The sequence below is a fragment of the Pagrus pagrus genome (genome assembly GCF_965226575.1).
Source record: "Pagrus pagrus genome assembly, chromosome: 11".
Lineage (NCBI taxonomy): Eukaryota > Metazoa > Chordata > Actinopteri > Spariformes > Sparidae > Pagrus > Pagrus pagrus.
In genome coordinates this window covers 4,939,427-4,962,394 of record NC_140195.1, presented here as the reverse complement: position 1 = coordinate 4,962,394, position 22,968 = coordinate 4,939,427, and the positions used below count along the sequence as shown (strand labels likewise).

Sequence of the window (22,968 nt, the reverse complement as noted above, 5' to 3'; positions counted from 1 at the left end):
AGTAATGTATGCATGCCATGAGATACAAAAACTACACTTCTGTCCAATGATAAAGAAGATAGAAGATCTTAATGAATATTAAGAGATCTGTCTGTTGTTGACAATAAAACTGTGATGATAAAATGACTTGCTTTCCTTTGATTCATAACACATGCTTGACTGTAAAAATGCTAAGTCAATGATAGACATTCAGCAGCACTGAGTGAATGTGACATTGCAATCTGAGATATAATCACACTTTACATGCCTTGTTTCTTATTCGCAGGTGTTGACATGTTTGGTGTGAGCCTATGAGAGCAGCCCTGCCTGTTTGTTATACTCAAATTCGTCAATGACGTCAGGAATACAAATGGCTTCTGTATCTGCCAGGTGCAGCGAGGACACCAGCAGCTTCATGATGGCCGAGAATGTAGGTCGATCCTTGAAGCTCCACATCCAACAATACTTCATCAGATCGTACCTTAAAACGTACAAAAGCAATGCAAAATAGGTACGCGTTTACAGCCAGTTAGTTCAGAGCAAAGGGGGGAAGTTAACATTGACGTTTTGGAAGAATAGCTCAGGAAGATTTGAAGGAAAATGCAACTTTGTAGTGTAACAATGTGACCTATTTCTCAGAAGTTAACTTACAAAGGTCCTCCACAGTAGTCCGGTCTCTTCATTCGATAAGACCCCTGAAGCTTTGGGAGGACAGACAGAGGCTCAAGCTCGGGGTATGGAGGAGCACCTGTGGGAGAAAAACAAACAAAGAATTAAAGGTAATACTTTACAATAAGGGACGCAAATTTTGGGGTAGTCTGTCGGATTGCCAATGTTTATATGACTTGCACCCTGGAGCAAGGCAGGACAACATTTGAGCTTCCCAGCCTAAGCAGGAAGTCAAAGGTAAATGGCCGTCATGTGAATATGGTCTATATTTGTGTCCCTAAGTGTAAACTGTTTTTTTCTTGAATAAATGAGTGTGACCCTAATGGTAACGTGTGATGCTGATGGTGGTCCGTCATGCAGGGTGTGCCAATACTATAGATTGTGTAAATCCGTACATTTAAAGAAAGCTAATCGGAAAAGACACAAACACTGACATTACATATAAGTATGCAGCGTTACCTAAAGTAATCAGTTCATACAGCAAGATTCCAAACGACCACCTATAGAGAAAAGAAAATGTTAGTGTTATAGTCATGCAATAGTACAAATACAGTAAATGGATGATAAACCAACACATTCCACTTGTTTTGCGTGTGTTTGCTTTTCTCAGCCTTTGCACTGCCCTTACACATCGCTCCGGTCGATACTGAGCTGCATCACAACCCTCTCTGGAGCCTGCCATTTGAGAGGCACCTCCGCTGCCCTTTGCCTCGCCGCTGAATCCATTTTGCGTCCTTCAAACGCCACGCCCAGCCCGGACACCCGGGCCGAGAGGCCTGGCCCAATTAAGATGTTCCTGGCAGCAACATCGCCGTGCACCAGCCTGTGCTCTGACATCAGGTAATCCTGAGGGAGGAGCCGGTTAACATTTAAACAAATCAATCTTTGGTTCAAACCTCGAGGGAAACAACACCTTTCCCCTGCACGAGTCAAAGACAGAATGACTTCTGCAGTAGGTTGTCTGTTGGGAAATAACTGGTCCAGAAAAAGTGTCTCACCAGACCGGCTGCAACCTGCCTCGCCACCAGAAACACTGACTTCTCAGACAAGTACAGAGATGTATCTGCTGCGTCCTTCAAGAGGGAACAAAAAAATCTATGTCATCCCACTAACCTCAGGCATTAAAGGCTGCATGTAGCATCACGTAACATTTGTTATTTAAACCTGGACTGTGCACCACTGTTACATTTCTGAGTGTCCAGAGGAAGTGAAGGAGGTTTCCCGGGCTGCTGGCATCTAAGACCAGATACATGGGCAGACGTTTGGTCTGACAGTACAACATCCGCACCACGTTCTCATGTTTACACACTGTGGCGTGGAAGAGGACCCACTCCACAAACTCCTTAGCTTCAGGCTGGTTGGTGCCATCTATATGGTGTTACATTAACAACAGGAGAACAGGAAGTGTTTAATTGTTTATTTTAATTGTTTAATAAAAATATACTGCATCTTAAAGGAACAGTTCACCCCAAAAACAAAGGTACATATTCTTCCTCTCACCTGTAGTGTTATTTATCAATCTAGATTGTTTTGGTGTGAGTTGTTGAGTTTGGGAGATTTTGGCCTTTCTCTCATATATAACAGAACTAGATGGCACTCAGCTTGTGGTGCTGAAACTCACCAGCAATGTAAAACACGACCCAGTTACTCAAGATAATCCACAGACTTTGTTGTGAGCAGTTTCATGTCAGAACTATTGGCCTTCTTCCGAACTTCACCCACCAACTCTCGAGAGAAAAAATATGTTTTCTTAATTTGCGGTTGAACTGTCCCTTTAATGCCTATCATGCTCCCGTCGCCCTGAAAACACCAATTATCTCTTCACATGCTTTGACCGTCATGCCACACAAAAGATTCATGTCGTACCTCGGAGGGACTTAACCACCACAGCATAAGAGGCTCCATCTTTCTTCTTCAGCAGACCTTTACAAATGGGGCCATAGCGACCCGTCTGCCAAAACTCTAGTCCCTCAAGGACGGACTCCTCAGGGAGTTCCCAAGGAGACAAAGCTGCCTGGACCTTTGGAGTGCTGGCAGAAGCCGCAGTCTGGCCTGTTAAAAACACGACCAGAGATAAAATACCCCCCTTTGAATTCAGACACTGATAAAATAAGAACAACAATTTTGAATTCTCATGGTATTACCAGTTGTAGAATGAGTCGACATGCTCTGTGCTCTTTTCTTGTTCTTGTGAAGACTGTAGAAAATGGAGGCCACCACCAACACCGTGCTCAGACCCAACAAACAAGGGATGATAATTACAGCAAGTGTGCCCGATGACTCCTCATCTGAAACAACAAGTGGGACAAGAAAGCAGTTTGAGTGTAAGAAAACTGAAAAAAGCAATGAGCGCCACATGTGTTTGACTTACAGCACATGGGGAGCGAAGTATCGTTGCCACAGCCGTGAGGAGCAGCTGGCATTTTTCACATATGAGAGAAATGCCAGATCATGTCAACAGATGAAACTCAAAAGTCACAACCAGGAGAGTCTGACCCTGTGTCGAGTCAAACTATCAAGTGTTTGAAAATGAGAAAAAAAATATCAAACAAGACATGAAGTCAAATTTTCCTACCTGACACCTGATGCCATAATGTTCGGGTAACTACGTATTTCCAGATCTTATGATATAAAAAATGAACAGCAGCGGAAAAAAAGTTGTAAAAATCCCCAATAACAAGGCAGCTGGTTCAGAAAATGGGCTCACCTCTGTGGTTGTGCCAGTGAGGACGATGACCGAAGAGGTTGAACTGGAAAGTTGACTGAATGTTAATCATTTACAGTCACGAGAAACGATAACATTAACCGGTATTGTGCTTACACATGTTACTGCCTCAGTAGATTACAAGTGCATACACACATAATATTTGTCTGGCTTGGTTAAGGTCAACTAAAAATCCCATAAATCCTGTTTAGAAACCAATCATGTATTTATCAGATAGACACTATTATTCAATATATTGGTCATTAGACATGTTGCAGAGCACAGTTCATTATGGTTCAACGGTGGCATCGGATTCGTAACCAAGTTCTCTGATTTCAGAAAGTACTACATGTCTTCATAAAACGTTAAAGGTGCAATGTGTAAGAATTGGCCATCTGTATATCACCAGAATAGCCATCTACAGCTGCTAACGGTAGCTGCCGTTAGCTAGTTAGCTCAATTAGCCGTGCAGCTAGCAGTCCTGACTCAGAGCTCTGGGAAAGTGTTTACACCGCTAGCACAGGAGCTTTGGACCGGGAAGAGTCGAGGCTAGCTGCTTAGCAAGCGTCATTACGATAAAACTGTTGTTTCTTCACATTGATTAAAGAGATGAAACTATTATTATTATAAGAAGACGTACTTTATGAATCCTTTTTTAGGGATTTTTTGTTTTACACACAAGCCTGAAATACACACTCATTCACATGCATGAATGTGGAGAGAGATGTCAGAGCGAGGGGGCTGCCCTGTGAGCGGTTAGGGGTTGCGGTGCCCTGTTCAAGGCAGTCTGCACTCTGCCCTGACTGGTCCGAACGGGTCCTGAGCTGGTCCCCAGCCAAGCCCCTACAAACCGAGCTACTGCTGCTCCCCGATTACACAGAGTGTGTGTATTAGGTAGGCTTTAACTTTGTGTTGACTTTTGGGGGTCTTGTTGGTTTTCTGTATTGAGTGTTACTCTGAGTAGCAATGTTACAAATGTGTATTAATGTATTTCCAGTGCACTTGAGCAAGGCAGTGCTTTGGATCTGGTGCTGCACATTGTATGATTGTATGTGTAAATACAGATTCTTCCTCTTGTTCTTAATGATGTTTTGTAAGTGAAAATAAAAGAGACCCCGGGAGGATAAACTGCTGTTTTAATACTTAAGTAAATGACATGTAACATGTTTGTTTTTGAGGTTCCACATGATAAACTCAGCTCTGGCTCACCAGACAATGAACAGAATCGCACACCAGCTGTTGCAAAAACAGAAATACACAGGAGGAATGAGTGCAAACAATCAAATGTTGTCTGTTTTTAATATTTCAAACACAAAACCTCTGTGTATCTGTGTGCTATTTGTCTCATAGGAGGTTTTATGAATAAGGTGCCGGACTCTGACTTTTACAACCACAAGGGGGCACAATTGCGCAAGAAATCGCCTCCAACAAGTCGCCTGCTCCTCAGTCCTGAGAGCAGGAAAAGGTCGTGAAAACATTTCATGGACCTGAAACTACAAAATCCAACTCAGGCAGGACACAGAGGGTCCGGCCCACTGTACAGTGAGCACACAGAAATCAGGTGGACTGGATCCAAACTGTGGGTCGACCAATCCTGAACTTCTCATAAACATTTCCCACGTGAAAAATATGAGTCCCAGCCGCCGGAACTCCGCCTTGCTGAACACACCATGGAAACAAAATCCAGCGCTTCCCAACCACAGAGGACCCGCCCCTTGTCAGTCACCATTGGTTCAATGGAGAGCCTTCAGGATCGGCCCCCCGGTGTCTGATTGGACAGAAGCGCCTGCAATCAGGAAAGCAACACGGAAAGAGATCCCAGGGGAAAAAAAAAAAAAAAAAAGTTATGGAGTGAAGCCTAATCGGATCACGACTGTTTCATGCTGCTGCGTAGTTTTTAGTTGGGAAAACAAAAATCCCCACAGTGCGTCTGGAGCAGCCGGGAAGAGCGCAGAGCGCGGGACGGGGGGGGCCAGAGGGAAGGGCTTCAGCTGCGTGAGGATCACATAACCGCCCGGTTCAGAGGAGGGCCAGGTATGTTGTTCCGTTTCCAAGGACTGCCTTTGCTGATGTCACCGCGGAGGAGGGCAGGAGAGGAGGACAGGTGCGCGCAGTAAAGTTGTCTCTCCGTGTGGATGAAGAGCTGTCACCGAGCGGAGACCTGACGCCGATCAGCCTTTTTTATGGAAACCAGTTTTTGAAGTTTCACCCCATTCGTCCAAACTCTTTTCTGGGCAGTGTCACCAACTGGACTGAATTTTTTTCAAGTGGAATATAAACACTCCGTTTGTTGGAAGTGACGGGCTCTCCGGTGCGCACGGACTGCGGGGCTCACAGGATCCGGATCCCGCGCTGTAAATATAAAAATCTGTGTTTACAGGCGTGAAGGAAGCTGCTGTGTTGTTTAGGTGCACGGTGCTGTGTGTGTGTATGTGTGTGTGTGAACTGGGGTGTGGGGGATCGAGACGGCCCCAGCATCGAGAGGCAACACTTTCCGCTTCAATGCGACACTGACGCAGCCGCTCTCGCATCCCCAGTCTCAGACAGGTGATGCTCGAGTGACTCAATGGAAGGATCGATCATCAACAACAACAGAGGGAGTTGGATGTGAGAAAAGCTACACACCCTGGTATGGAATACAACTCAAGAAAGCAGCCTCAACTTCTCTCAAATCTGCGATGATTTTCCCGTGCGTCACTGCGTCTTGAGGATCGGAAGCTGTTTTTTTGTTTTTGTTTTTTTTCTGTTACGTTGAAGGACGATCGTTCTTGGACTTCCCCCCTCCTCCTCCTCCTCCTCCTCCTCCTGTTTTTTCTTTTTTACAAGAGCCTCCAACAATGTCCAAGACGCTGAAGAAGAAGAAGCACTGGTCCACCAAAGTACAGGAGTGCACCGTGTCGTGGGGAGGTTCGGGGGAGCTGGTCACGGTGGTCGAGGTGCGAGGCGGCGCGGAGCTGGGAGAGTTCCCCCACCTCGGACACATAGTTTCGGAGGCGTTGGTTTGCCACGCCGGGAGGTTTCCCGGCAGCGGGGACGTGCTGCTGGAGGTGAACGGCACTCCCGTGAGCGGACTCACCAACCGAGACACGCTGGCTGTCATCCGCCACTTTCGGGAGCCCATCCGCATGAAGACTGTGAAACCAGGTGTGTGCCCCCCTCCCATCCCCACCCCCCTACCCCTGAAACCTGCCCTGTGTGTGATGTGCATTCAGATGGTTTGTAACCTGAAGAGAGAGGACAGGTCTGTGTAGTAGCATGAATAAATAAGAGGGACTTGGGGGGGTCGAGCCTCACAGCTGAGCCCCTGTTTGCCTGCAGGGTAGTGTGCAGGAGGATCAGGTGTGTGTGTGTGTGTGTGTGTGTGTGTGTGTGTGTGTGTGAAAGCTAGTCCACAGGTCAAATCTGCCTTTCCAGCCGGTTTGTATCTGAATCATCTATCCGCATGTCTCCCCTTCATTCATGCGGAGACACAACTCTGTCTGCATTGCTGCCTTTGCCTCTGCAGCACAATCCTCCACAGTCATGCTGTCTTGTTCCACAGCGCCCACATCTACATGCGCTACAACACAAGCCACCAGCGGTCATTACGCTTGCATCCTTTTGTCTGTAATCTTCTTTTGCATCCACAGCACAAGTGTCGACCCGGTGCAGCAACGCACACTCTCACACAGGCGTGACACAAACTGCTCCAGTGCTGTTTGTGATTCTCTGCGTGTGAGCGCAGCTAAAAGCTTATTGATTAGATTTATGTGTCTGTTGTTGTACTTCCTTAAGGCTCACACGCACTCGCGCCTGATGGGTGTGTTAAATGTGCCCAAACACACTGGCGAGCTCCAAGTCTAGCAGTCATGTGGGACAGGATGGGTGTGTGTGTGTGTGTGTGGATGGATTTGATAGAGGCACTGCTGAGTGTGGCACTTTACACAACACTTAGCAGGGATTTGTTAATGGTCGCCTTGCCAGCTTTAGACAGTGTCGGTCCGCCTGCAGCGTTGAGGTGAGTCCAAGTCTAATTGAATCAATTAGGTCCATATCCCTTAAATCCCCCAGGATGCAGCGCTGGTCTGGCCACACACACTCACACCATGACTGTCACAATATTAGTGTGGGGAAGTCCGGTGCAGTCAGCAGTTTCATTTTTAGACACCGCATTTGATTAAACTTTCACTTGGAGGTGATCTGAGTGTGATAATGCATCAGCCCGGCTGTTTAATCTTGTGCTCGGACTCAAGTTTTTGGTGAAAAGTGCGTTTTGAGCTAACCAAGTGTTCCCTTGACCTTGTGTTATGTAATGTTAGCTCTATGGTAAGCGATGCTCGAGCCGCAGCCTGCTTACCATAGGCTCCTCTGCTCTCCTCGGGGCCTCACCGTGTGTTTATATCTCTGTCCCCTCTCTCATGATTAATTCATGCATCATCCATCATTGATGGCCGCTCCGTGCCAAGATGAGGTGCCTGATGGGCAGATCAGATGTTAGCCGACCGGTGTGGATGTAAACTTGTATTCTCGTGAGATGTCGGGAGGGAGGTTAAGACAACAGTGGTCGGGCTTTTTTGGGGGATGTTAGGTGAGAATTTTTTGTGTCTGCTAAACCGTCGAGTGTCGCGTTAAAGGAACAGTCCACCGAAAAGTTACAATTCAGTCCTTGTATACTCGTCAACGCGCTAATTAAAAGCCAGATGAAGTTTTGTAGTCCACAAAACATTTCTGGAGCTTCACAACAAAACAGCGTTCTCCCAAACAACTGAAGTCGATAGGGACTTGTTTATAACTTAAAAAAAACGACCAAAGAAACCCAATAAAATGGCTCGATGCAGCTTGTACAGTGTAATCCAAGTCTCTGGAAGCCCAGAGATCAGCAATTGATTTGAATAGACAACATTCACACCCTCTTTATGCAGTCGAGCTCGTGCACCCACTGCAGACGGGGTGCACGCTAACGCTTCTAGCTAAGCGGCTACTGAGAGGAAAAGCATGCAAAAGCAAAAGCATGCGGTCGAGAAGACGACTACATTTTCATTTTTGGGTGAACTGTTCCTTTCCATCGTTTCAGTCTGTCTCCATGGTGGATTTCTTCCTCCTCTCCCTCCTCGCTGCCTAGTTTGTCTTTACTTTATCTTCTCCCCCTGAGCCGATTATGCCTTATCATCACATTTCGCCCGTCCCCCGCGTCTCTGGTATTTTCTTTCCCCCGCTACATTATTCTATATTTCACTCCCGACTCTCTCACTTTTGCCTCGGTGCCCTTCCTCCAGTCTTATTCCATCACCAGTGTGCTGCATTTTTTCTTTCTTTTATTCTTCACAAGCCACTTTATCCTCTAAAGTAATCCAACAAATCTTTAAACCGTTGCACAACCTTTCTTCAGACTCTAACTGCCTTTTGGTTGATACCCACAGATTGCACCCGCAGCTTTTAAATCAAACACGGTTTTTGCACCTTCGCCGCGACTTCTTCGTCAGTTCTCCTGCACGGAAAACAGAAGTTTTATCCTCGAGTGGTCCTCTGGCCCCAGACCAGCCGGTGCACTCAGTATGCAGCTCCATTCCTGAGAGTGGAGCGAGGCAATAGCCAGTAACCTTGAGGGGACCGTTGAGAGTGGAGGCATAGCGATCGCAGATACCTATTGCAGCTTAGAGACTTGTGAGTGGGCAGCTCATTGATTAATGATGTAAACAAACTTAGATGTGCTCGTTTTTGCCTCATGGAGCTTTACGGATCGACCATTTAGCTTTCAGGTCCCTGGAAAACACCGTTGATTTCACAAATCAGGTCTGTAATGAAAATCGAGAAAGGAGTTTTCAGACTGTTTTTTCCTTCTAAATAATGATAATGATATACTGAGATGGCCGTGGCTCACACTGGAGAGTGCTACTGCAGAGATTGCATCTGAACACGGTGTATGAGTACATCTCTGAGGGCAAGGTCTAGATGGAAACACTCTTATCAGAGGTCAAAGTTTTTACAGTGTTGTGACGTGTTCCTCCATGTAAAGTTATGGACATAAAACATTGGCCTCTCCCCACTGCTTTAAAGGATAAGTTCACTCAAAAACAAAAAACAAACAGTCCTTATCTACTCATTGTACTCGCGCTGATGCAACTTTGGGTGTAGATTTGTAGTCCACAAAACATTTCATGGAGCTTTTACAGCAAAACAACGTAGCAGCGTTCTCCGAAACAGCTGAAAAAAAACACAAAATGGCTCCACACAGCTCGTCTGGCGTAATCTAAGTCTCCAGCAGCCCTGAGATCCCAAATTGATTTGAAAAGATGTTATTTAAACGCCTGGTCGAGCTCATGTCCCTAACGCTTTTAGCTTAGCGTCTACAGTGAAGATTTTGGCCTAAAAAAAGGTGTAAATAATGTTTTTTCAAATCAATTCGGAACCTCTGGGCTTCTGGAGACTTAGATTACACCAGAGAGGCTGTATGGAGCCATTTCATTTTACGTTCTTTAATGTTTTAAAACTCTAAAGTCCCCCGTCTACCTCAGTTGAGGAAATTGCTGCAACACTGTCTTGCTGTGAAGCTCCAGAAAGTAATTTGTGGACCTGACTTTAAATCTGCACAGGGTTGAGTACAAAATGACAAAATTTTCATTTTTGCGTGAAATATTCCTTTAACGTAACGGTCCGAATCATTTCAACGGGGAACATAACACATCATCATTAATACAAATCTTAAATGTAGGGGAGTGACGATCCTATGCAGCTGTGTAAAGTCTTTTTAAAAGTGCAATTTTTTCAGAAAGGTGTTTTTTAGATTTTTGTATTTTCACTACTATGAGTTTTTTATTCAGAAGACGAACAGTAAGGAGTCCTGAAAATCCCCACGAGTCTTCTAGCTACAGAGAAGCATTTTTATTTAAAGCGCACATCAGGGACGCAGCAGTCAGGAGCTCTACCTGCAGCACCTAGTGAGAAATGAACTGCAAAAAAAGTGTCATTCTACACAATAGCACGCTACTTAGCGCCCAAGGAGAGGTGATAAAGACGAGCTTACTCTTTTTATTCACCATTTTCATATAGAAACGGGAGCTATAAACCCAAATCGCTCGAGGTATTTAACTCTCATCTTTCATTCTGATGTTGACACTTAATTATAAAGAATTCACAGCCAGTGTTCAGTTTCTGTTTTGTCTTTTCAAGCATGCAGGAAAAAGAGTTCAGGAAATGATCCTGAAGACAAATGATGCCATAAGGAGTGCAGGTAACAATAAGCTTGAATAATTGAGCGAGGGATAATTGCAGCAGGGTTTTTTTTTATTCATACCACCTGTTCAAAAAGAGAGAGACTCAGAGAACCCTCCTCCCCTCCTCGGATCCTCTTACCCTGTTATACATCACCGGCCTGCGATGTTCAGCGTGTCCCAGGAGCTACTTTGTGATGAAGGGTTTTAATTTACCTTTCTGGATATATCTACTTTCTCTCCACCCTGCTTTGTCTGTTTCTGCGTCGTCTTGGTAATTTACATTATGCAGTTTTCCCATAATGCCTTTGGACAAGCACCTGGGGAATGTGTCTGAACTTGTTGGTGTCGGTTTACACGTGTGGCCTGACCGGGCGGTTGAAGATAGTGAGAGCGGCTCTCTGAACTCTAACCGGATATTTCTTTTGTTTGAGGGTGACGATGTGAATAATCTGCTTATTTTGCTTTCAGTTAATCAATAATTTGTTTTGGATGTCTATATAATATCAGTTTACTTTAATGTCTGACAAAGAAAAAAATCAGACGCTCACGTTAGAAAGGCTTGAACCAAGTTTTGTTTGGTGTTTTTGTTTAAAAAGTGACACAAATAAAGATCAAATTACCAAAATAGCTGCCAATTAATTGTCTTTCAATTAACTCATTGATTAATCAACTAATTATGACAGCTTTACTTTTTTATCTACTTGTTTATGTTGCAGTCTGATCTAGATAAGAGTCTTAGTAAATTGTAAACAGACTGTGAAATAGTGTTGTCATAATACTGGAATTTCTAGCTTTGATTAAATATCTTGAATAAAACGGTGTACTTGATACCAAGAGGCAAAACTGGCAAAACATTGAGGACATAAAATGTATTTTTTTTTTAGTAAATAAAGATAAATATAACGAGGCCTGTGTACCGTGTGGAAGACAGAACGAGAAAGTGCAGCTAGCACCGTAGGAACCGTAATTTACTAAATGAACATCGTGCCGTATTGAAGAAGATTTAAGACTCAATGATTGAGACCATAAATTCATCAGGACGCTGTTATGAGATGTTACCGAGGTAACAAATCAAGTAGGAAGTAGGGTCATTTTCTCATAAGCTTACATAAAACGCGACTTCTTTTTGAAACCAGCTCAGTCATCCCCTTGTAGTTGTTAGAAAGAGTGCAGGTTTAAGGCATCTCATGTCTCACCACCAAAAGTTTACCTCGATCCCTCTGGTGGGTGAAAATGCTCCCACTTTCACAACGCATTGTTAATTCATCGTAGTTCTTACAGTATGTGATCCAGAAGAATAAAAACCAGACTATTTCTTTCATTACATTCCTACAAAGTAATTTTTTAAAGCAAACGTAACATCATTTGCTAATTTGCTACTTTTTTTCTCCCCAAAATGGGCGATCTCACTCTGTCTCCGCCTCGTCTCTCCGGTGTTGTCATATCGCTGTTCACACTTCACACGTTTGCCATCAGCGGCGCAGCAGAGCAGTAAGCGCACAGTCTGAGTTAATGTGGTCCCCCCACCCCCCCACGGTGCAGTCGGGGCTTCAATGACTAAGCTGCTCTAAACCAGCTGAGAGGAGCTGTCAGGATCTCTCAGGTTCTGTGGCTCCTTCTCTCCCCACGGTAAAAATGTAACTTCTGTTCCAGTCACTGCATTTGTCATATCTGCGTCTACAGTGAAGCTGCAGGTTTGTCTCAGGATTTATCCTGTAAAGGAGGTAAAAAATTCCCTGCATGAGAGAAGAGTCCTTTTTCTTTCTGCTTTTCGTGCACAAAAGATCCATGAACACTTTTCTTTTTTACAACTAAGGCTGCAATGAATGATTATTCTTAAAAAAAATGTTGAAAAATGGCAGTCTGTGTTCCCCAAAGCCCAAAATTACGTCCTTGCATGTCTTTGTTTTGTCCACGACCTAAAGATTTTCACTTTACTGTAATAAATCAGTAAAAAAAAATGAGGACGTATTCACATTTAAAAGCTTGAATCAGACAATTTTACTTATATTTGGTGATTAATTTCATAGATCACTACTCATCTATTAAGCAATTCATCTTTGTGGCATTTACAGTTGTAAAATTGATTAATCGTTTAATCATCTAAAATGTAAAAAAAATAGTGAAAAATGCTAATCTCAATTTCCTCGAGCCCAGAGTAACATCTTTAAATGGCATCCAAAGACCCAAAGATGAAAAGAAGAAGAAGAGCAGCCAATCCTTACATTTAAGAAGCCGGAGCCAGCAGATGTTTTTACATTTTGGCTTGAAAAATCCCTGAAACGATTACTTAATCATCAAAACAATTTGCAAGTAATTTTCTTTTGATCGATAATTGGTAAACTGACTAATCTTGGCAGCTCTAATCCCGACTGCAAGTGGAGCTTTACTGGCACCTTCTCCTCTCTGTGCTCTCTTTGCTGCTTCCTTTTTTCCTGTGTGAGTGTTTCTGTGTGTCTTTAAGTGTGTGCTCATCTCAGCTGTACACCTGATGCGAGATCCACCCATCATCCCCTCCCACTGGCAGCTCTCCCGGCTCATTCCCTAAACCTGTCACACGTCTCCGCCCTCCGTCCTGCCAGCCCGGCGGCGGCTGGGGACGACGGTGCGAGCGGGATGGGCATACAGAAGCCCCCCAGACGGCTGCGGCTGTTATGAATACCAAAGCACGCCTCTTACACTCTTATTCAATCCTCCCCGGAGCGTCCCCCTCCTTCTGCAACTCGTAGCCCTGCACCGCCTCTGATCTCCTCGTCCACTCCCCCTGTCTAATGCGGTTTACACCCCTGCCTCCTCCTGTCTTGCATTTCTGTCCTCCTTCTCCTACAGAGCATGACAGACAAGTCTAGTGAGGAAGGGAAGATATGAATGATGGATGGGAGGAGAATGAAGGTCTGTCAAATATCATTCAATGATCCCTGTATCGTTCTTACAGTCGTGGAACCGCCGGCTCTCCACATCTGCCCCAGATGTTTAGTGACATGGCCGCCCTTCTTCCCTCTATCTTTGCTAACGCCGTCCGTGGAGCCGCATTGCGGAAACGAACAGGCCAGCAACAAAGATAGCTTCTTCAAATGAGCCGTGCCGCTCACTGGCAGGCGCCATGACTTGGCAGGCATGTTTAAAGGCAGTGGAGATGAGTGCATGCTGATTCACCAAGACTGACTCTTTTCTACTCGCTGGATGGTCATGCTGCGTCGTCAGTGTCTCCGGGTCGCTGCTGGTGGGAATGGACGGTGTGATGTAGAGACACACACACACACACACAAACACAGGCAAGCTTTTTCCTCAGAGACTCCTGCCCTCCTTTCCTCAGCTTGACTCCTAATTGGTCTCTCTCCAACGGTGAGCCATCCCTGCAGCTGTTTACCCCGTTCGAGATAAGATGAGGTCAGCTTCTCAACAGTGCTTATGCATAACAGAGGCCAGGCAGCTCCTATATCATGAGGAATGATGACCTCCACTGCTGCGCTACATTCATACAGCTCATACTTTTTTGTTTATCGCCTATTTTTACTGAAAGATACACAATAAGCTGATTCTCCCTGCCCTTTGTGCCTACATAGCTACATTTCTTGCGGCAAAGGGACACTGATTATCACAGTTAGAAGTAAAAAAAGATATTTTTATGACATTGCTTCTAATAACAGTGAAGAGATGGAGAAAATTTCAATATAACCTCCAAAACATTAGCTTTTTCAATGAAGCTGAGGTCAGTGCTCTGGCATTCGCATTAAACCATGTCCACGGTGGCTTCGAGAGCGTGAATCAGTAACTGGCACAGCCATGGTGATGCACTTGTTTTTCCCTTTTGCCTGCCAACGACTTCCTGATAAGGACTCTTCGTGCCTCCTGCCTGGGACAAACAGCAGGGGGTATCTGGGCTGGAGTGGCCTGTTACCACACAACAAGTGGTTGCGAGGACGGTGTGCTTTTAGCAGGAATGCACCGACAGGTGACCCTGACCGTCCGCAGGCCGATTAACAAAGAAACTGTCCTCCGCGCATGTAGCTGTGAGCAGCAGACTGCGACTTGGTTTTCAGAAAGGTGAGATATAGACAGAAATGAGCTGTTGTGAATCAATACGCAGGTGCAGATGCGGATACAAGGATAAAGGGGATGGATTATCAGATTGTTGATTGAACCGAGCTCCCTCCAGATGCACACTCTCCGCCCTCCGTGGAGAGCCTATTTTGGGACTTTGGTTCTGGCTGTTTCTGTATAAAACATCCCCGTGGTGTTACAGCAGAGGCAATAACGGGAACAGAGAGGAAAGGCAGCTGGCACATCACTGTCTCGAAAAAATCTCCCTGAGAAGGATCACTCTTGAAGGATGTATTGGATTTAAACTGGGCGGACAAAAAAGAAATGATGAACAGGTTTAGAGGAAATAAAATGGGGTCAAAGAGGGAGGAGTGCAGACAATAAGAGGGAGAGGAAAGAGTGAGCTGGAGCGAGAGGATTGGGGAGAACGGGACAAAGAAAATGAGAAAAGGCAATGATAATAATATCAGGACTGAAAAAAGGATTTTGTTGCGATTAATCACGATGATAGTATTGATTCTCTGTTGGGTCTGTCTGAAATGATTCTGCCCTCTGTGCTTCAAGCCACAACACTTACCGCACAGCCAGTTTTTCCAATCATGTCTGCGAGTAACCAGTGTGTGTGAGCTGCCTGCATATGTGTGTGCGCAAGCATGCATGATAATGAAAAATTAAGGCACGTCTGAATTGGATTCCACTTCTGGTTGCCTTTTGAGGCCAAACGCAAACATGGAGGACAGTGTGCTTCCTTCTACCACTACTGCCTCTGTTATTTTACTCCGTACTATATCTTTTTTCTTTGACACTGAAGGAGTATGCAGAGGCTGCTTTGACTTCCTTGGATTGATTATCCCGTAGATCTCAGGAGTTTATTTTGGAGGATATGATAAGACAAAGACGGATTGCTGACTGGTGCATCGCTCTGTTCCTCCAGTTGGGACTCTTACGCTCTGGGTAATGAATCAGTTCAGAAGACTCAATCTCAGAGTTCAATCTCCTGGTTGGCTGTGGTACTTCATACTTGGCCCCGTGCCTGCGTGGATGGGCCTTCGTCAATACTCATTCTGCCAGTGCAGCCCACTCAGCTGTTTAGTCGTGGTACACCACCTCAAGAAATCGATTTCAGCCCTTTCTGCTTGTGCCCGTGACAAGATCTCATATCAAACGGATATAAAGCCCACCGTCCTCCTAACACACCTTCACAGCAACCACCTCCTCGGCCAGCTGCTGCTGCGGCCCCCTCTGATCTCAGAGCTGCAGCACTGCGGGAGTTTTCTGCCAGACCTCTGCATGATAACAGCGAAGAGTGTGTTTCATGGCTGACCACAGAAGCTTCCGTATTCTATTTTTTTGATGTCTTTCTTTGTGTTTTTGAAGAATAAAACGCTTTTGAAATGTTTGATTTATGATCGGGCTTGGCTAGAGATGTTAATACTGCCTAAACTGAGCCTGCGTCATTGGTATGACTGGACTTTAATCCTGTGTAGACATGAACAGAGAGCAACAGTCTTCAGGTGAGAAATCACTAAGTCGATGTGAAGGTACGCTTGTCCTGGTGTGGGGCACGGGAGTCGGCCATTTTCTCGCTATGTTATTAATGTGTCGCGTGTGCTCCTTCCTCCCTCCGTGGCGAGATGTCATGCTCCGACGAGATGAGGTTCCCTGAGTGTCCTCATTAGAATTCATGGGTGTCAGGATCTCGGCCCGGCCAATTTAGCTTGCTTTGCTTCTCTAACAGGTTATTGATCGGGTCCAATCTCATCCCTGTTAAGGCAGCCGACGCATCCGGAGCCACTGCATGTGCTTAAGGGCCCGATCTTTATGAAAAGTCGAGGACACCAGGAGGTCGTCTTATTTACAGTGCCTTTGGCTCACAGCTCTTATTCATGATGTTTTGCCTTTGCGGAGGGTGCTAGTGAGCTCACAGTGACCACTGATGGTATCTGTTTTGACAGCCTGCCCTCTCAGTATTCTGCCCATGAAGGCTTTTTTCTTATTTTCTGGTAATAAGCCAATCCCAGGACACAAATTGCAGAATCTTCCTGCCCCTGAAATGAGAGGAGGACTTGCACACTCTGCACTTGTGAGTGTGTGTTTGGCAGTCAGGTGTTTGGCGGTGACAAATTTGCCCCCAGGCTTTGGCTGCAGTCTTAACCAGTCGCCAGCTCTCTGAGGTCTTCAGGCAAATTGACTCAAGAGATCACGTGTGCATTACTCCGTGTTTTAAAGGAAGCAGAAGGACCTGTATTGCTGCAATCCTGACGTTGCGGTGATGCAATAGTTGGAGTATCAACTAGTAGCCATCACTGAAGTCTGCCATACAATAACAATCCAGATTATTTCAACAGCCTGCTGCTATTTTACCACTGTGGTAAAAACAGTAAAGAGAAGGTTGTACTTCTTAAAGGTCCGATTTGTCCAATTTGGATTCTACGTCGGGTTGGCCGGCATCCCAAAGCATCAGTATTTGATGAGTTGGGAATGAGACTCAAAGTTCAACTTTCTTACAAGACATTTAAGGAAACTTTAGAAGGTTAAATTCCTGTGCCAAGTTCTGGTCAATTTTTACAGAGGAGCAGTAGTACAAACGGGCAGGAAGGCTCTGCAGCCAGTGATTAAAACTGCCCAGAGCATCATTTGTATTCTGAGCATCAGCGGTTTAGATGAGGTTTCTCAACAGAGTCCAAAGTATACGCAAAGACAACAGTCAACCCAGCCACACTCTGTTCACCCTGCTGGCGTCTGACAACAGATACAGAAGTATCCACCGTTGTACCACAATGCTGCAGAGCACTCCACCATAAAATATATTTTCTTGTATAGCATACAAGGACTACTACTTGCATTTCGTTGTACATCCCTGCGTTATAAAATTACATATGAATGAGTCTTTAACCTTGGTATGATGTGTGAATAAATAAATTCAGCCCTGAAAGAGAAGCTGTGAAGCTGTTCTCTCAAAGTGGAGAGGTTTTCTGTCCGTCCTGGTTTGTGGAGACGGCCCTGACCCTCACCTGCTTCAGGGGTGATGACCGGGTCATGTCACATTTATTTAGGGCAGCACTTCTTACACATCACCTCTGACCCTTCGGCTCCAGTTAACCCTGGTGTCCGAACTCTGACCTGCGAGTGGATGAATAAACCCTGCAGTCCTCTCGAAGGTATATCTGTACTTCCTGTCCTCGCACTCACCTTCAGCAGTGTGTTTCTGTCGAAGTGTTTTTCTGGCTTATGATGTTTGCTGAATAAAGAGTGTCGTCATTGGTTTTGGCTCCGTCAGACGTTGCCTGTCATTTTTCCAGGGTTCAGTCCAACAACAGCTTTGTTCAGTCCAGACCATGCAAACATCGGAAAAATACTTCAATCCAGCAGATCATGTTGCTAAAATGTCAACACGGACGATGTGTAACTACGGTTTTATTACATAATGAGTCGCGACCGGTTGTGATGACATGGTGTGAGACATCTCTCGAAGTCTGTTGTAGTGGTTTGACAAATGACTTCATTCTTGTCACTGCATGAGTGTTCATCTGGGAATGGTAATCATGTGTGGAATGCAGTTATTTTGGATTAGTTGAGCACAGTGAGAACTGTGTACACAAGTGTATTGTTACAAACAGGTGCTTGTTCTGGCAGACGTTTCACATTGTTGCCTCTCCCTGCGAGGCGATCGTGGTGAAAACTTGTACTTCAAGAAGACAGTTTCTTCTTTCATCAAGGCAGTTGTCTTTCAAATCTCAGGCCTTGAGCTCATATTGCTTTACAACGCTACAATTTTCCTGAATTCCTCGGCCCACATAGAAATGAACTGAGGGGGGATCAATGCCACAGATGTAAACACAACAACACAACAAAAAACTTTTTCAGTCTTTAGAAAATCTCTTTTCTTTTGTTCCCGTTTCTCAGATGCACCTCCCCAAAGCCGCATCAAGCACCACTCGAGGCTCATCATTTGTATGCCGGTCATTCATCATCTCTCTTTCACATGTCCTGTAAATGAAGAGTAGTTTCAAGGTGGTGCGGCCGTGAGGTCTCTCACTCTATTATGATTCCAGTCAAGCTTTCACACTGAAACGTCGTCCCCAGAAAATAACTCTCGAGTGGTTCATTCATTTGTAAAGAGCAATGTGGCCCAACTGGTATTACTGTAATGTAGACGTACAACCTGTTTTTGTTCTCTCAAACTGCCCGGGGTGACCTGGTGAAAAGAGGCCACTGGATTCAAAAGGGCCTATTGTCTGCATGTTTGATTGAAAGTAATTATTAGATTAATAAGACTGACTGTAGTGCTGAGTCCCTCAGCTCGCCTTGGCTGAGGAAAAAATAAAAAACGTAAGTAAAAGCTGGCTCAAATGTGTTGACTTGGACTAAAATTTGGCTTCGGATAAGGGGAGTTGAGCCTTGAGCTAGTCCAGCGAGGGCTAATGGCCAGACTCGCTACGCTCTTATGACACCAGACTTCCTCTTCACTGGCCCGGGGCTTAGTGGAGCTGTTATTGGATGGCATTGCTGCCGTCTGCGTGCCCAGCCTGCCTAAGAGTCCGTGTGTCAGGGGGCTGCTTAGGAGCTGGCAGAGTAGCGCGACTCGCACTGATTCAACACTTCTGTTGACAGGCACCACAGCCAGGTTGAGAAGCAAACACACATGCAAGGCACAGGCGCTCACACACACACACAAAAAAAAAAAATACACATGCTCAAGTGATGGATAAAGTTCACATCCGTCCTGACAGCCCACGCACCCGCCACGTTGACCCGCGCGACCCCTCACAGCGGTTTAAGCACGAGACGGCTCCAGACCGGACATATGGGAGTGCGAAGGAATACATCCCCTTGTCACGAAGCGTGCAGACGGTGTTGTTGTCAGCGCCGTGATCGTAACGCGACATGTCACGCGGGGCGCTTGTTTAATGCTAATGTAAGGCGCTCCGTTTCTCGCTTTGCAAACATTCTCTGCGTGTGAAACAAAGGTGTTGCCTTTCTAGGATTGAAATGTGACAGAACAAATTCTCCCTTTTTTTCACAGCATAGATTGAAGCAGCAAAACCATGATTACCAGAGAGTTTAGTTTTCGCTGTTAAATTGTTTTATAAGCACATCATGACATTTTTGCAGGATGATGGCGTTCCTGTGATTCTGTTTTCCCCCATCAGCATCTTAGGATGTCAGCTTTAAAGATAATATCTAAAGCCTTCTTATGTCTGGACACTTACATCAGCATTGTTGATTCATCGTACCGCTCATCATATTTGTTCGGGGCTGAAGGAAGGCAGTAATGTCCTCTGTATGTCTACTACGCAGAACAAGAGTCAAACTAACCATCACCGATAAATGTTGCAACAGGAGCAATGTTTGCAAAATGGAAGTGTCGGAAATGGAAAGAAAGCACAGAGAAAGCACTCGAAACAAATTTACGGCAATATGTGGCGCCGTCCCCCCCCCCCCATCTCCCTGCCACCTGAATGCCAGACGATATAAGATAAGGGCTGAGGCGGTGGATCTCCATCACACAGACACACACAGTCGCAGTGATGCAGGCAGCGACTTACTCACCTCTGCTGTGAGTCACACGTGCTGAATGGCAGCTCGTGGATGAGAAGGATTCCTCTGTGACCATGAAACAAGGCTGACTTCAAGGAATTTGACCAATCAGTGTCATGTTGCCGCTCATGGCTGATGATCATTCAGCGGGTCACCACAAAGCTTCAAACACAGACACAGCAGAGTTAAATGACATGTGACTGTTTTTTTCATGTTTTTAAGCCCATTAACCACATTCCCAACTGATGACTCTTTTAAGTGCATATCAGTCATTTTTTTTCTATGACTGTTTTTCTACATTCAAGGCAATAATTGGTTTTCACATTTTTGATCTTTAGCTTATTTGAAAGCTCCATGCTCATGTGTTCAAGGACTCTCCAGCGTATGAGTTTTGAGAGGCAGCCACCGAAGTGCATCAACAAGCTGAAATACATTCAAATCCAAATTAAATCCAAAATATGAAAGAGTTAGCAAACATTCTGAAATATGAACATGTTGTTTGTTTGTTTGTGCTTCATGTGCGTTGCCGTTTTGTTGCAAATGACGACGCACCATCGAACAAAAATACAGTAATGGTGATGAAATGGTCGCTGCTGTATTAGCAATCGTGTGTAAGCTTCAAGTTGATTCTCAGGATTTTAATGAGACGGATGAAATACAAACCTAAAAGTGCGAAATCCTTCATTCTACGTACATACGGTTGGCAGGCCTGCACAATAGCTGGCAGAAATGTCAAAATATACGCGACTCATTAAAGTTAATGGCCTAAAACACAGAAAACCATCAGTGTAGTCCGTAAATGATGTATGCAGGGGAGAGTTAGATCAGCGTGAGCTTCAGTCTGTGCAGGTCCTTGATACCTGTGTTTTCTTTTCCATCTCAGCCCTTCTGTTCTCTTGGTGCTCTGTTTGTTCCCGCCATCTGTTTGTTTACTCTGATTTATTGTCCGTTTTTTATCTCCGCGCTACAGCGAGCACCGCCACTACGATATGCAAATATACGGCCAGCTTTCGTCTCCGGCAAATAACAGCGTGATCCCAAGTTTTTTCTTTTTTCCTTTTTTGTTGGCATGAATAACTGATGATCGGGAGTTGTAACGAGGCCGAGAAAAGAGCAGCCAGACTTGTTTGTTTGTCTTCAGTGTGGATGAAACAAACTGTTAAAAGGTTGAATCCATGCTTTGCTGATTATTTGCTCGCTGCTTTCACTCGAATCCACAGGGCCTTTATGCTACCTTAGAAATGGAAACACATTTGTACTCGTCCCCTGTAGGTTTGCCGTTGAGTGGCTTGACAAATGAAGCCACGCTGAACTAGATAGAATTTAACATATACACATATAAATGCACTTAGAGGCACACATGTACCCTCATGATTCCCCCAAAAGCCTGCTGTTACTCAGCTAATGATCCTTCCCGATGTCCCAGTCGCTTCTATTATTGGGATGTGCTTCTATTCATCCATCATTGGCTGCTTGGTGATGCAGGGTGGCAGGGCGCATAAGTGGCCCCGCACTTCCCTCCTCTCAGCCCTCTGTCAAAACCACCTCCACCGCCTCCTCCCTTCCTCCTCCCCTTTTCTCTCTTTTTATCTCCTCTGTCCTTCTGTTTTCCTCTCGCTCATCTGTGGGAGACTGGCTAAAGTGGAGCGAGCTTTATACTCGCCGTCTGACAGGCTGGTAGTGCTCGCCTCAAAGGGAAAAGAGGGTCCGTTGATGGGAAGGGCGCACAATGCTCCTAATGGAGTGCATGTAAACATCATCAAAAGATGTTGCGTTCACTGAACCTGCAGCTCAGATGGTGAAATGAACCGATGATTTTCCTTCCGAAGTTGGTGGCCGCAAAACTGAGCAACAACACAGTTAAGGAGATGCTTGTGCAGATAATGCGGTTACGCTTGAAATCAGTTCACCTCCTCAGCCTGATGATCAGGCCTTCCCTTTCGTCTCCACAGGGAGGCTCGCCTATTAGCCGTGCACGTAAAACTAGCCACACTCGTTTGTCGGTTTCGGGGGAGTTTCTAAGCGGTATTGTATTTCCAACCGGAGCCTGTTTTTCCAGACTGGAAAGGAAGATGATGTTTGTCATCACATGCGAGGCGCTTTGCTGCTCTAGCAGATTGAACGAGGAGGTAATCGCTTCAACCTGCGTCTCTGAAAGCCTGTTTTTTTTCTCACTGACAAGGGTGCATTCCATCTGTTGCTGCCCTTGACAACCAGTGTAGCTGATGATGGTATCGGGGATGAAAGTATCGTGTAACAGTATCAGTTACACCTGCCGACATCCAAGCCCTGGGAATGAGAAATATAGTGTATTCTCTTTCTCTCTTTAAAGATTTAAAGAGAGAGGCTGGCAGCCGCAGTGAGTTTAAAGTGACACAGGCGCTTACAACCGCTTTAACCCCCACTCACCTGGAGACAGGTAAAGTGATTCCTGTCAGATTCAGACCATTGCAGAGTAAGACCACGATTCTGTGCAGGAGTTTCGGGGGCGTGTACGAGTGCGTGCACTGCGTGTGTTCACATTTGGGTTTAAGAGTAGGGGGATCAGAGGGAAGAAGGTGTGGTGAGACCAATAAGGTTGTTCCTTGATCCCATCCATACGAGGGGATCCCTCTGGGGAGCAAGGTCTGACTTCCTCTCTGTGATCTCAATGCAGCACTGCAGCCTTACACGTGCACGCAGACACGCTTCCTGCAGTATGAAATGATACCATGTCGAACCCTAAAGCTCTCGCTTTGTTGCATTTTCTCGTTGTGATTAGTTGTCGGGATGTGAGTGTTTTTTTTCCCTGCGTGTCTTTGATCTGCATCACATCCAGCGTTCGCTCATATTTTTTTT

At 45.3% G+C, this 22,968-nt stretch overlaps 2 protein-coding genes across 5 annotated transcripts in view; one reads left to right on the top strand and one right to left on the bottom strand.

Annotated features, from left to right (window-relative positions):
- Positions 1-288: 288 nt before the first annotated feature.
- Positions 289-3,072, bottom strand: LOC311264715 (tyrosine-protein kinase STYK1; the record flags this gene model as incomplete). The annotated part of the gene is made up of 9 exons (XM_084365806.1): positions 3,020-3,072; positions 2,793-2,936; positions 2,515-2,700; positions 1,835-2,016; positions 1,647-1,721; positions 1,277-1,494; positions 1,108-1,148; positions 631-727; positions 289-460 (listed from the first exon to the last, which is right to left on the bottom strand). The coding sequence occupies exons 1-9, from the start codon at positions 3,069-3,071 to the stop codon at positions 289-291; spliced, it is 1,167 nt and encodes a 388-aa protein (XP_084221932.1). The 5' UTR covers position 3,072.
- A 2,196-nt stretch (positions 3,073-5,268) lies between these two features.
- Positions 5,269-22,968, top strand: part of magi3a (membrane associated guanylate kinase, WW and PDZ domain containing 3a) — a 126,685-nt gene continuing 108,985 nt past the window's right edge. For 2 of the 4 annotated variants that reach the window (XM_084367379.1, XM_084367378.1), the window contains exon 1: positions 5,269-6,496. In XM_084367379.1, the coding sequence (XP_084223505.1) occupies positions 6,190-6,496 (307 nt within the window). In that variant the 5' untranslated portion in view covers positions 5,269-6,189. The remainder of the gene's footprint in view (positions 6,497-22,968) is intronic. The other 2 variants (XM_084367376.1, XM_084367377.1) reach the window with 2 other exon arrangements.